Source organism: Epithele typhae (genome assembly GCF_022376455.1).
Source record: "Epithele typhae strain CBS 203.58 chromosome Unknown BXZ73scaffold_47, whole genome shotgun sequence".
Classification (NCBI taxonomy): Eukaryota; Fungi; Basidiomycota; class Agaricomycetes; order Polyporales; family Epitheliaceae; genus Epithele; species Epithele typhae.
In genome coordinates, this window is record NW_025954238.1 from 40,820 (window position 1) to 53,144 (window position 12,325).

The 12,325-nt window shown below is 58.2% G+C and overlaps 4 protein-coding genes across 4 annotated transcripts; 1 reads left to right on the plus strand and 3 right to left on the minus strand.

Moving 5' to 3' along the window:
• Positions 1–1,475: 1,475 nt before the first annotated feature.
• BXZ73DRAFT_91509 (Metallo-dependent hydrolase) lies at positions 1,476–3,369 on the minus strand (the record flags this gene model as incomplete). The annotated part of the gene is made up of 6 exons (XM_048025997.1): positions 1,476–1,733; positions 1,815–2,455; positions 2,515–2,744; positions 2,814–2,882; positions 2,939–3,270; positions 3,322–3,369. The coding sequence occupies 6 exons, from the start codon at positions 3,367–3,369 to the stop codon at positions 1,476–1,478; spliced, it is 1,578 nt and encodes a 525-aa protein (XP_047875077.1).
• Positions 3,370–5,041: 1,672 nt separating this feature from the next.
• BXZ73DRAFT_91510 (uncharacterized protein) lies at positions 5,042–9,331 on the minus strand (the record flags this gene model as incomplete). The annotated part of the gene is made up of 13 exons (XM_048025998.1): positions 5,042–5,212; positions 5,312–5,377; positions 5,524–6,168; positions 6,244–6,344; positions 6,408–6,537; positions 6,602–7,363; positions 7,475–7,613; positions 7,691–7,800; positions 7,857–7,949; positions 8,009–8,029; positions 8,087–8,377; positions 9,062–9,252; positions 9,316–9,331. 13 exons carry the CDS (start codon positions 9,329–9,331, stop codon positions 5,042–5,044), a joined length of 2,736 nt encoding a protein of 911 aa, XP_047875078.1.
• Positions 9,332–9,795: 464 nt separating this feature from the next.
• On the minus strand, positions 9,796–11,441 carry BXZ73DRAFT_51225 (isoprenoid synthase domain-containing protein; the record flags this gene model as incomplete). The annotated part of the gene is made up of 5 exons (XM_048020587.1): positions 9,796–9,924; positions 10,019–10,438; positions 10,501–10,599; positions 10,661–10,756; positions 11,199–11,441. The coding sequence occupies 5 exons, from the start codon at positions 11,439–11,441 to the stop codon at positions 9,796–9,798; spliced, it is 987 nt and encodes a 328-aa protein (XP_047875079.1).
• A 328-nt stretch (positions 11,442–11,769) lies between these two features.
• Positions 11,770–12,124, plus strand: BXZ73DRAFT_51194 (uncharacterized protein; the record flags this gene model as incomplete). Its single annotated transcript, XM_048020579.1, has 2 exons — positions 11,770–11,822; positions 11,875–12,124. 2 exons carry the CDS (start codon positions 11,770–11,772, stop codon positions 12,122–12,124), a joined length of 303 nt encoding a protein of 100 aa, XP_047875080.1.
• Between the last annotated feature and the right edge of the window lie 201 nt (positions 12,125–12,325).

Genomic DNA, 12,325 nt, shown 5'->3' on the forward strand with positions numbered 1-12,325 from the left:
CGGCGCGCCGCGGTCCGCCCTCCGGGCGCTCGACCTAGCCTTGATCGACGACTTCCGACTCACTAGATCTGGACCCATGGAGCCAATCCCGCAGAGTACACAGGAGGCGAGACCCTCTGAGAGATTCATAGTGGTGCTGATAAGATAAAGTAGGAGGATAAACGCGTATCTAGAGCTTCCGGCTTGCGAGGCTCGACGACACACCGACAGCCTTCACATGTGTCTATAATGGAAGAAAATGCAAATGACGCTTTCCAGTGGGGGTTCGAATTTTGGATCGCCCGGTGCACAACGAAGGTCGTGGCGTCACGCCTCTATTGGGAACCCGTCCAGTGAGCCCGACGGTCCTCTTCCCCTTGGGCTCAAAACAATATTTCCTAAGGGAGATTTGCGGCTCTAAAAGCTAGTGCATGCTTATGAACGAAGATTGTATCATGGTAACCCGACAGTGTCATCCATTTCAGCATCATTGCGAAGTTGATACTGTACTTCTTACGACTCATGCTGCCCATCACAGGCCTGGCGGGTACCATGGCGCCTATCGTGGACGAGAACGTGGTGAAGGGATGACGATGACGGCTGCGGCGTGGTATTTGGACTAAGGGAACTTGCTTATGGCGACAGAGCGGACGTTCTTATCGCTTATTACCAGGTTTCTTTCCACGTATCGAACTTGGAGCGTAGCTTGAGGTGTCCGGCATTGCGGCATATGAGACTGAGCGTGACAAGAGGGATGCTGGAGAACAGGCATGCATTCAACCAGCAGCAACTGGCTCCAGTAACCGAGAATTAGCTGCGGTCCACCATTACTTACTTCATCTTCTCATATGGGCACACTCGGACAAGCTGTACAGAACTGAGTGCTGAAACATCCAAGTTCACTTTCCCCACGATCCAGAAGCGGCTCAGTCCATAGAAAAGAATACACGTACTACAAGGGGCAGATGTCTAACTCCATAATCATGAGTGCGGGCTGTATTCTGTGGGCGGGGATGCGGTGTAGGTGTAGTGGGGGTAGAGGATGGGTGGAGGGGGGTCATATGATACAAATAATTCAGCCCAATTGGTACACGAGTGGGAGGTAAAACGGGGCGAAGTAGCGTCATGATGTGCACACTCGTGGGCGCGCGGGTGCGGAGCACGGCGGTTTCAGAGATAGGCCAACGGAATACAGAAGAGGCGGAGAGGGGTGCGCGCGTGGGTAAAGTACGGAACGAAGTGCTGGTATGATGGTCTTGTTATGGTATGGTAGTGGAGGGTGCGGGAAACGCGCGGTACGCGCCGAAAATCCAAGGGCGGATCAACCGAAAGCAGTAATCACCTAGAGAGAAGAGAGTGCCCGAACAAGGTGTGCACGAGGCGACACATGCTCCGGCCGTACGAGATGCGCGGCCTACCCAGGGAGATGCGCTGGGTGCGCGCACGCACGTCGGAGGAGACCGCGCCGGGAGGCACTTGAGCCCGAGTCTCGGCTTTCAGTCCTCCGACATGGGTTCTGGCGACGGTGTCTTTTGTGGGAGAATCCACGAGTGCTGGATGCGGCGCGCAACCATGACCCCATGCCGAATGGTCGTCCGCGCGAAGGACGGGTTGAGCGCCGCGGAATGCAGTGTATCGTTATCGTGCAGGAGCACGAAGTCGGCCACCGAGCCCGGTGTGGGCGTGATTGACGGGTGGTGCGAACCTTTGTGATACCCCCCGATCGCGAGCCGCGCGTTGAGAGTCACGGATTCCTGCCCGTCCAAAGCGGAGCGCAGGTAGATTTAGTGAACCCGGCTCTCAACGACTGACAGGGAATTCGTGATATTACTCACCAGCAACATGCGGCAGTCCATCTTCGTGCCCGCCTGGAAGATAGCAACGCCCATCGGACACAGCGCGAGCGGGTCAATGGGACCCTGTGGCGTGAACGCGTTCTCGACGTTGTTCACCGCCATCGCTGCGCGGATGTTGTGCTCCGACGCGAGCCGCGGGATGTTGAGCGTCCCCCGAGGCGCGTGGTCCATGTTCCGGCCCATCATATACAGGTCGCTCGGAGGCAGGCCAACGAGCGTGACGGGCAACCGCTCGTCGAGCAGCGCGGATCGAAGCGCATGCCATTCCTCCGGTGAGAAAAGTGTGAGGCGCGTTGCATGCCCGACGCACACGTGCGCGCCCGCTCGCCAACGGCCCGCGCGAATGCGCTGTCGGAGCTGCGCGAGCAAGTGCCAGATGAGCGGCTCGGCGGATGGGTCGAGGTTGTAGTCGAGGTGGAAGTCAGCGTGGACGCCGTGCTCGGCGGCGAGGTCGAGGATGAGCTCAATGTTGCGCTTCGCGTGCGCGACGCTCGGCTCGACGTACGGCGCGGAGCCCACGGCCTCGATGCCTGTGCGCCGGAGCGCGGACTGGAGGAGAACGTAGTTGAGGCCTGGCCGGTCGTCGCCTGCGGACGTGAAGAGGGGGTCTTGGGCGAAGACTGGCGTGCAGTATCCATTAACCACGGGCGCAACACGAGGAGGACGGAACGTGCTTCACCTGCGATCTGCACGTGACAGAGATCCCGGAAAAGCTTGCGGAGGCGGAGGCCGGCGTCGACGCAGACGAAGTGGACGGTCTCGTCGACCTCGACGTGGGCGCGCATGAGGGTGACGCCACACTCGATGCTCTGTGCGATCAGCTTCCGTCCACGATCGAAGAGATCGTCGGGATCGCAGGGGAACTTGCTCTTAGCCTTTGTCGTGACACGCAAAGCCTCCGCGAAGTTGCTGTGAAGATCAGCGGCAGCGGAAATGAGCTATCAGCTCGCGCTTCCGGAAGACGAGGTAAATACGCACCCAGTGACGAGCTCGTCGCACTGGTCGAGCAGAAAGCATTTGTCTAGGTGGATGTGGGCATGGCAAAGGCTGGTGGGGGTCGCGCGTCGGCGATCGTCGGGTCGGCAGAAATCGAGGGTACGTACGCTGGTAGTAAGATCCCCCGACCCTGCGCGTCCAGCTCCCCGTGGGTGCCTGTAGAGCGCCCTTTACCGCCGCGTGGACTGCTTCCTACATGATACTCGGGCGGTGGAGCGGGAGAGTTGCGGCCGCTGCTGGTGCCGCTGACGGAGCGGCTTCCGTTGGAAGTAGCGAGCTCAACACGGTCCACGCGACCGGCGACACAGTAGACGTTGTAGAGGGGGTCGGCAAGGGTGGGGTCGTCGGACTCGAAGGGCAAGTGGACGTTGCGAATGACAAGTGTGGGGTAGGGGTCGGCGGCGGCGGGCGCGGAGTGGGACGGCGGGGCAGGGTGGGCCTGGGTGTATGCGGGGTGGCCGTGGCTGTAGGGGTGGAGGAGGGAGTGTACGGAGTGGCCGGGCATCTTGGTGTTTTCGTCCGCGGCGTCGATGTCCATGCTCCGGGGGAGGCGGCGCGCGGCGGGGGGAGCGGGGGTGTATATAACCCTGGGCGCAATTTTTCGTCTTTGCCCGCACAGGGTCGCCCGGAAAGTCCGGCGAAATACCCGCTCGCGAGGCGGCGTTGCCACCGGCCCCAGCTGCGACTCGCAGATTCACCAGCGGCGGCCCCCCGGCCCCGGCCCCGGCCCCTGTCCCGCCCGCCCGCGTGCCCCGTCCGCAGATGCCAGTGGCGACCCCGCGCAGCGGAGCCATTCCCCTCCCACGCGACCGCGTCCCGGTCCGAGCCCCGCCCGCTCCCTCGGTCCGCGTCCCGTAACGCGCGCGAACGATTACCCTTCTGGCCACACCGCCGACTTATCGTCCGCCGTCCAGCCTCGCCCGGACAGTGCATACACCCGGGCCAAAGCACACAGACCCTGTCGCGAGCGGTCGATGCCAACCTCGAAACGCGGAGCCCTAGGTTGAACAGCCCTGACTAGCCGCGCAAGCAACCTGCCAATCCGGGCGAGAGGGATGGGGGCGGGGCGTGCCGTTGTCGTCTGATGCTCCGTGCGTACGCCCCCCAGATCCCCGCCCGGAGATGCCCACTACGGACGACTGGCTGCGCGAGCGGGAAGGCCGAGGGCTCCGAAAATATATTTTGCATTTGTGCTGCGAACTCCTTCCATGGCGTCGACCCAACTGAGAGTTCTGTATGGCCGCTCTGACCCCCGCGCCGCTTGAGATCACGCCCCGGTCCCCGACCTCGCTCCGGGGGCCCGACCTGGGCTTTCGTCACCATCGCCGCGGGCGGAGAATGGGCGCGCCGTCGTCTCGAACAACACACGCACGCGTCGCGACGCTCTCGGCGTGATCCTCCGCGAGCGAGCTGAGCTTTCTGTCAGCCGTCGCCAATCTCCCGCATTCCATGATGCGGCAGGCCTCGCCTCTCGTAAGCGCTTCAGCCCTGTTTTATCTCGCAAGCGAACGGGGATGCCGTCATGTCTAGACTCGTGTTGCGATGCGCGCAAGGGTCTCCAAGGACCACCCATGTCGTGCCACCCGGCGCTCGGCACGACGCTCCGGTCCGAGATTGCAGGGCGCCTATGTTCCTGCCGGTGGCGATGAGAGTCAAACCCTGCTTGCGAGTCAGACAGCGAATAGCCTCACATTCATAGCCCTGCAAACGTCACGTCTCGGAGACCGATGTTGACAGGAAGACTCGTGCATCGCCATTCCAATGGTGTGTTTAGGCTGTAAGGTAGAATTGTGTGCGCCCAGGCGTTCAATAGGCGGGTACGTCGAGCACGAGGGACTTGATTAATAAGCAGTACTACACGCCCGAAGATATCGCCGGTGAAGAGATGTGACGGTAGGCGGCGCAATAGTGGGTGTAAGAAGCTGTGGTAAGACGGATGTTTCGTGTGTCCGAACGTGGGTGGGTCGTGAGATACCATGCAAGACCTTCATTACGGAGAACTATGCGATACTAGTATGAGATGGGGGGAAATATGTGTATGGAACAACCACAAAAGACGGAAAATGAGATGAGGCAATGTGTGGTAATACCGATGCTAGGGGGTCCATGTTACTCTGAAAGGCGATGAGAAAGTGCGGGGGGGCGGACCGTGGGTCCGGAAGCCCACCCGTCTAGAACTGGCGTGAGCCGAAAGCGTTCGGCGTCTGAACTCAGAGTGAAGTCCTGCACCGCTTCGGGCGCCACGACCGATACTCCTCGTCGACATCACTGTCGCTGTAGTCCTCGTCTGCGACATCTGCGCCGTACAACTTCTCGCGCTTCGTCTTGTCTATGCGACGCAGACGCGGCAAGTTGCTCGCCAGAGATCTGTGGAACTCGGTCTGAAGGGAGCAAAGAGAACGCGACGATCAGCCGCACATCCACAGGCCCTATGGATGCTACAAAGGCACGCAAAGGGCGACGACGTAATGAACACGCACCTTGGGCACCTTGACCTTAATGCCAGGGGGTGAGGCCGCGTGAAGTCGGCGTTTTCTGTCATTGAACTGTGGGCCCGGAAACCAAGGCCATAACAAGATCGACCGTGATACACGAGGCGGGATGGACAAAAGGGCCGAGATGGGGTGGCGGCGGCACGAAGCAGAGAATCAGGTCAAATCTCGCCTACTCGAAGGAAGCAAGACAGACGCACCTTCCTCTGCTCCTCCTTCAGGATCACGGCGAGATGCTTTATCCAACGCTGCAGGTTGGTCTCCACGCGCCGCTTCTCCGCGAAGCGCTTGAGCGAGGCCGACCCGCGATAGTCCTCCATGATGATATCCTCATCATCACTGTCGGGCACCACGTATGACTTCGCCTTGGCGGTGCTTCGCCGTGGCCGCTTCTTGCTCCCACTCGGAGTTGAATTAGAGTAAGCTTCTGGTTTCACCTCCGCCTGGATATCCGGGACCGCGCGTCGCGAAGTGGAAGAGCCAGCTAACACAGACGTCAAGATCAGGGTGGCGCCGGATGACGGCCCGGGGGCCGGACTCGACTCGCATTTCACCGCGGGAGACCGATTAAACTTCGCCCTCCCATCCGCACGGGCCTTGCCGTTGTCATTACGCGAATGGTCCAGGGCTAAGGGGACCACGGTTCCGTTGAGCTCTTCTGGGCTGAGATAGTCCTCCTCGCTGAAGTAGAACTCCGTGCCGTGCTCGATGTTCTCGTACATGCCTGGGCTAGGCATGTGTCCGAGCCGTGCGAGGATCTTGAAATGCTTCAGCGTGGTCGGCACACGAGTGAGATTCCCATCGCCATCGGGGGTAGACGCAGTGTACAGGTGGTTGTTCAACACCTTCAATCAGTGCCAAGATGAGCGAAACATGACGGAACTTCGGAACGGGATTCCGACACATGTGGTGACACGTACGGTATGGTTCTGATTGATCACTGCATGAAGCTTGACAACGGCAGATACTGCGTGAAGTTGCCCGTACTTCTTCTGTAGCCAATTGCCAACCTGGGTGTAATCTAAGGGTTTGCAAGCGTATCAGACTCCGACGCAGACTATTACGCTTATGAACGTCCACATACCAGCTGGATAAGGAAGCTTGTTGATGCTATCGTGATATGTGTTGTACAGCTCCTGAAACCGGCGACGACGTATGGGCGCTAGATCATCCTTGCGAATCATAGCAGAAAGGGAGTCCTGGCCAATTGCACCCTGCACGATGAAAAACGGCTTGATCGTAAGCGGGGCATCACGAAAGCCACGGGACGGTACATACCAGTTCCTCTTCGTCACCGTCGCTGTCAACAGCAGCATCATCGCCATCTTCAGAGTCAGCACCTTCCGCATCTCCCTGTACGTCCATTTGGTTGCCTTCCGGAGTTTGAGGTGGTTGAGGAGCATCGGCAGAGATGATAGGAGGCGGATCTTCAAACATCCACGGATTGGTTCTCCGAAGGATCCCGAAATCTGCGCAAAGCGGCGCGCTGTAGCGCTTGATGGCTTCGTCATCGTCTACAGGAGGCAAGTCCTCAAGGTTGACGCGATAGTTCTTCAGGATATGAACAGCTAGATGCTCATAGAGGAAAGGATAGGCGTCGACGAGCTTGTCGATCATGCGGCCCTTGCATCCGATCTCTAGGCAGCTTGTCGCGACGTCAGTAACCAAGCTGCGCATCTCATCGTCGTTCAGCTTCATCATGACACGAGCATATTGGAGGATGCCGACGAAACGGTCGGGTACAAACTTGCTGAGGAGAATGTCTGTGATGTCTTTGCGTGTGAGCGGGTTGAGACTGAGATCCTCTATCTCCTCGTGACACGTTCGCACGTAACGGGCGACGATTCCTCGGGTTTCTGAGCTTGAGGACGAAAGAGTAAGACTCGCAGGGAGATGGGTGGGCGGGGCGGGTTCGGATAGGAAGGTAGTGAGCAGAAGAACCAATCGGACGACAGGATCCTCGGAAGGGAAGTCTTTGTAGAGCACACGCAGCACGGCCGCGGTGTGAATCGAGGTCAAGGACCGCGTGTTCAAGAAGAGCTGTACGACCCATCAGCTTAGCCGCTGCAGGAGTGCTCTCAGAAACCATGCCTTGATCAGTCCCTGCACGATGGAGCTGTTCGGGAAGGTTGAGCCCTACGTCTCGGACACGTGAAGTGGTGCGGTCACGTACGAGAGCTCGAAGCGCAATACGTCTTCCTTGTCAAGGCGTTTTAGCGCTGAGTAGGCAGGCTCATTCGACTTCGCTTCCATACAGATCTCGGCAGCGACGGTCCGACTGAGGAACATCCTGTTCCCACGAGAACATGAGAACATGAGCGAAGGATATAAGATAACAAATAGGGTCGCAGAGAGAGGGATTCGTACTCAGGGTCCAAGCGCGAGAGTTCGCGTACGTTGTGGACTATTTCGTCCGCTCGGGATTCAAACATGATCGCCGGCTTCTCAAACATTCTTCGGAACACAAAATTACGGTACTAGCGGTATAGCAGGATAAGCAGACAAACTGTGGGGTGCCAGCTGGAGAACCTACTTTGCGATCCATGCTGAAACCGTTTTGTCGCGCTAATGGCAGCAAGCGTGGCTCAATGGCCAACACGAGAGGAAATTGTGCCATCATCGGATCCTGGGATCGGGGAGATCAAACCTTCGCTCAAAGTCCACGACGGAGATCGTGGTGCTTACCTTATCCGAAAATGGAATAAACTATCCCCACGTGTGGTTAGAGCCGCCGCATACGCAATAGGCAGACCTCCCACGCACCTTGTATTTTTCTATTACGTCTCTCACCTGCTCCCACTTCGCCGCTCGGTATTCCGTCGGGAATCTGCTCTGCTTGAGATACAGAGTCAAGAGCGTGCCATCGTCTTCACCCTTGGCGACCGGTATATCTCCGTGCATCGTAGCCGCGATGTACTGGAAATGCACAAAAACGGGATAGGACAATGTTCGCACCCATTTCGCCTTGATGAAAGGTATCTGTGTTCGGCAGTAGTGATGTACCGCGCATTGCGCCAGATAGCGAGAAAGATGTGCGCCGCTGCGCATCATGATCTGCGCGGGTCCATCGTGAGCGGACGTCACGAATGAGAGATGGATGAGATAGAGAAGGGGAATTCCGACCACTAGCCAAATACCCTCGGCATGCTTTCCTTCGATTGAAAACATGGGAGGTGATATCTGGCATGTAATGCATGGCAAACCGGGCCAAGGAAGTTCAGAGAGAGCGCGGCGCGGAAACATGATGCATGGAGTGTCCTCACGGCAGAACCAGGCTTCCACAGGTCAAGCACCGAGTTCCTACTCGGAGAAACGATCTACCCCGATGCGCGCTGCCTCCGAGCACCGCGCGCGCCGAGTAACGAGGATGGAGGAACGTCGCATGTACCATGTGGATGACTTCGGATTTCAGCCACTCCAATGTCCCGAACCACGTTTCGCGCCTTAGCCAGGTGGCTATCAGAACCACCCCGAAGACCTGACCTTCCACTCTGAGTGCACGGCGCCGGTCGCGCCTCTTTTGCGGACGCCGAAACACCCTGCCGCAGCCACTCCAACGTTCCAGGAGTAGAGGTGACAGCGGAGGCGGCCACCACTCTTCTGGGAACGTGTTGGCCGAACGGGCAACGGCGGTCTTCCTGTGCGATCGCAGAGCCCCCCAGCACGCGCACGCGCCTGCCACAGCGGCGCAGTGCCGGCCACCATGCGCAGATGACAAGGACCGGAAGGAGGACTCACATCGAGTACCCGCTCGTTCAACAGCTTGCCCCTCCCAAGTGCCCAGAAGAGTGCTTGCATTCGCCCATAGCGAGCGAGGAAGTACATAGCCCGGACATAAGGATCATTCGAGAAGTCTTTGATACGTTTGGAGACCACGGTGAGGGGGGCGGGGTTGCTGAGCTCGTTCAGGACGAGCTGCAAGATCTCGTCTGCATACACACGAGCATGGGATGAGTGTGGGGTGCGCGGGGGTGGTTGTATGCGGTACTCACCGCATAGCTGGTCCATGGTGGGCGAGATGGATGGGAGTCGGGTTGTCAGGGGTGGGGATGAAGTGTGAGCGTCTGGCCGGTGTTGAGGCCGTCGGGCCCTATGACGACGGGCAGACGTGGGATAGGGCGGGGAAGAGGGAGGGGCGGAGGCGAGAGGGAGGGGCGGGGCGGAGGGAGGAGAGAGGGGCAGGTGGGGGTCGGAAGGGAAAGGGAGATGGCGGGATGGCGGGGGATGGCAGAGAAGGGCGGACGTGCGATCTGCCACAGTCGCGCTGGACGAGAGGCAGGCGGACCTCCAAAACTCGCAAACCCTCGGATCCGGTGGCAGATCGGCCTGCGCAGACGCCCCGTCCTGAGACACTCGACTCCTCCGCACGGCGCTCGCCACCGTCCGCCACACGGTACCCGGCAAGGCACGCGATCCCATTCCCGCGTCGCCTGCACGCGCCTCTGCTTACGACATTGTCTACTACCTCATCCTCAAAAATCGCCTTTGTAGTATCCCCGCCAGACCTTCCACGGCAACTTCCAGTCCCGCAACTGCAGCGACGGCGCGAACGCGTCAAAATTGGCCGCCTCGAGGCGTCCGAGGTAATCTTGCGTCGGTAGCTGTAAACCCATTTCCCCGTCAGCTTCCTGCTTCATCGCGTCGCCGCGGCCCCGCCCGCGTGGCGAACTCCAAACGCTGGGTTGATACACTCACCCCATACAGAAACACTGACATTGCTTGCCGGGGCACCTTTCTCCCGGCCGCCGCGTCCTTGAGCATCTCACGCGCAGTGAGCAAGTTGTCATTGGCCACCGTCGCGAACTCGAACACGGCGTCCGAGATCCCATCCGCATTCCCACCCCGACGGAACACGTCCTCTTGGCGCACCCCATGACGCGCAGTGATTTCGGCGGGAATGACCATCCTTCCCTTCGACGCATGATAAGACAGCGCCCGCAGGAGAATGTGCACACATTGTGCCACGCCCAGGTGCGATGCTGCGTGCGAAAATGCCGAAGACGACGACAGGTTCAGCATTGACAGCAACAGGTAGAGGTATGTTGATGTTGTCGACTCCGCGTGCGCCATGAGCGACTCCATTGTCAGGTGCATTGGAGTGTGCAACTCAGCGTCCTGTGGAATCCGTCAGATAGTCGCGCCCACAATCCCAGACCCCCATTGGTCATAGTACTAACCCTAGCATCAATCATTCTGCGCAGATGATACGCAGGCAGGTTTGCGCGACGCGAAGCGTCATGTAGTGCGAGCGCAATCGGATGTTGTGGGGGTCTGCCCTACGATCCACGGAATCCACGGAAGTCAAAATCTGAGCGTGATGGTTGTGGGGAAACGTACATCAGCGTTGCTCTTGAGAGCGTCTCTCCAGAATTGCAGACGCATCTTGCCTATCACGGAGTTGGAGACGTTGTCCTGTACGGAAGCTAGTTCCACCTTGCGCGTGGAATCACGGTCAGTCACATCGCAACATGATAGATAAACCTGCAAGTAATGGGCGAGAGTCTCCCAGGGGAAAATACGTCTGGAGGCAGCGGGAAGCGGAGCCTGTCTGGGAAGCGCGCCTCGAACAGGTGCCGCGCCATAATCGCACTTCGGGAACAGAATGGACTGGGGGCTGTCTGCATACGCATGGAAACGCGAGGAGTCTAGGATTCTGACTGTGAAACTTCATAAAACCCGAATGTTCGAAGAAACGCGTGGACATAGCACCCAGATACAAGGTTCATACCCATGCCAGCCTCAGAACATTGCTCGTTCTCGTACCGGTTCGCACCATGAAATGATGGTATCGAGGAAGGATATAATGACATATGCGGCTCGCGAATCGCCTTTTTTCGCGGGAACCGATGAAAACCAATATGAAGATAAAACTCACATAGAAAGCACGCAGTGCGAAAAACGCCCCTTGCAACTCCCGCGGATAGAAAGATCCAATGAGGTAGCTTTCGTAGTCGCGTGTCCGTACCAAGTCCTTGCAATATGCGGCTGGATCCGTGACACCGGCTTCCGGTCCACTAGTCGTTGTTGCCAGTCTCCGTCCAGCAACCATAGATGGAGGACGTAGGGAAACGCGTAACGGGAGCCATAGGTGGGATGGGCGTAGGTACTGGCCAAGCATACATCCAAGAACAAAGTGATGAGAGGATAAGACGGTAGGCAGTAGATGCGGAGGAGGTGGGGGTGGAGTAGAAAGTGAGAGTCGAGTCGGACGCAGCATTCGAGGCTTCGATGACGCGCCAACGTGACATCGACGCGTTTGGTCACATAATGTGACGTATCATGACATGACGTGTTGGGAGTGAGTTCGGAGTCGGCGATGCTCGGCCGCACTCGGAGTATGTCCTCATTGACCCTCAATCAGTTCGCATAACATCCTTGCCACACCCATACAACTGCCATCCGAAGATTGCAGAGGTGTACAGTTCCTACCTAGCTGACTGAAGATCATGCCGCTGCGTCGGTCGGGCCTGCAAAAGGATGTCCTCTCACTCTATCGAAGGTATGTGGCCCTATATTGCGTCCACTTTCCTCTTTTCATGCTACACTCAAAGAGCACTACGCATGGTGTCCACCAAACCTGAGCACGCGCAGTCAAGGTTCCGAACATTTGTGCGGTACACCTTCAGGACCGAAGCAACGTCCGTATCTCCGCGGGATATTGGAGCGATAGAATTCCTCCTCCGACGCGGCAGGAGACAGTTGGAGTTGTACGAAAATCCGAAAGTGACCGACTGCTTCGTAAGCCCGGAGATGTATGAGTGGGATGCACAACATCCAGGTCGACGCGAGCACAGAACGTGAAGACGAGGCCGGCTCCCAGTCCGTAGACACGTTACATAGGCGGTTTCCCGTGAACATGTTTTACCGGGTTGCAACATTGTACCATATTCCTCTACCGCCCACGCTCTCCTTGCCATTATCCACCCACATCGGCAACAGACCTCGGCGGAAGAATAGCGATGATGGATAAGCTCTAGCAGAGAGATATCGCGAAGCGGTCGA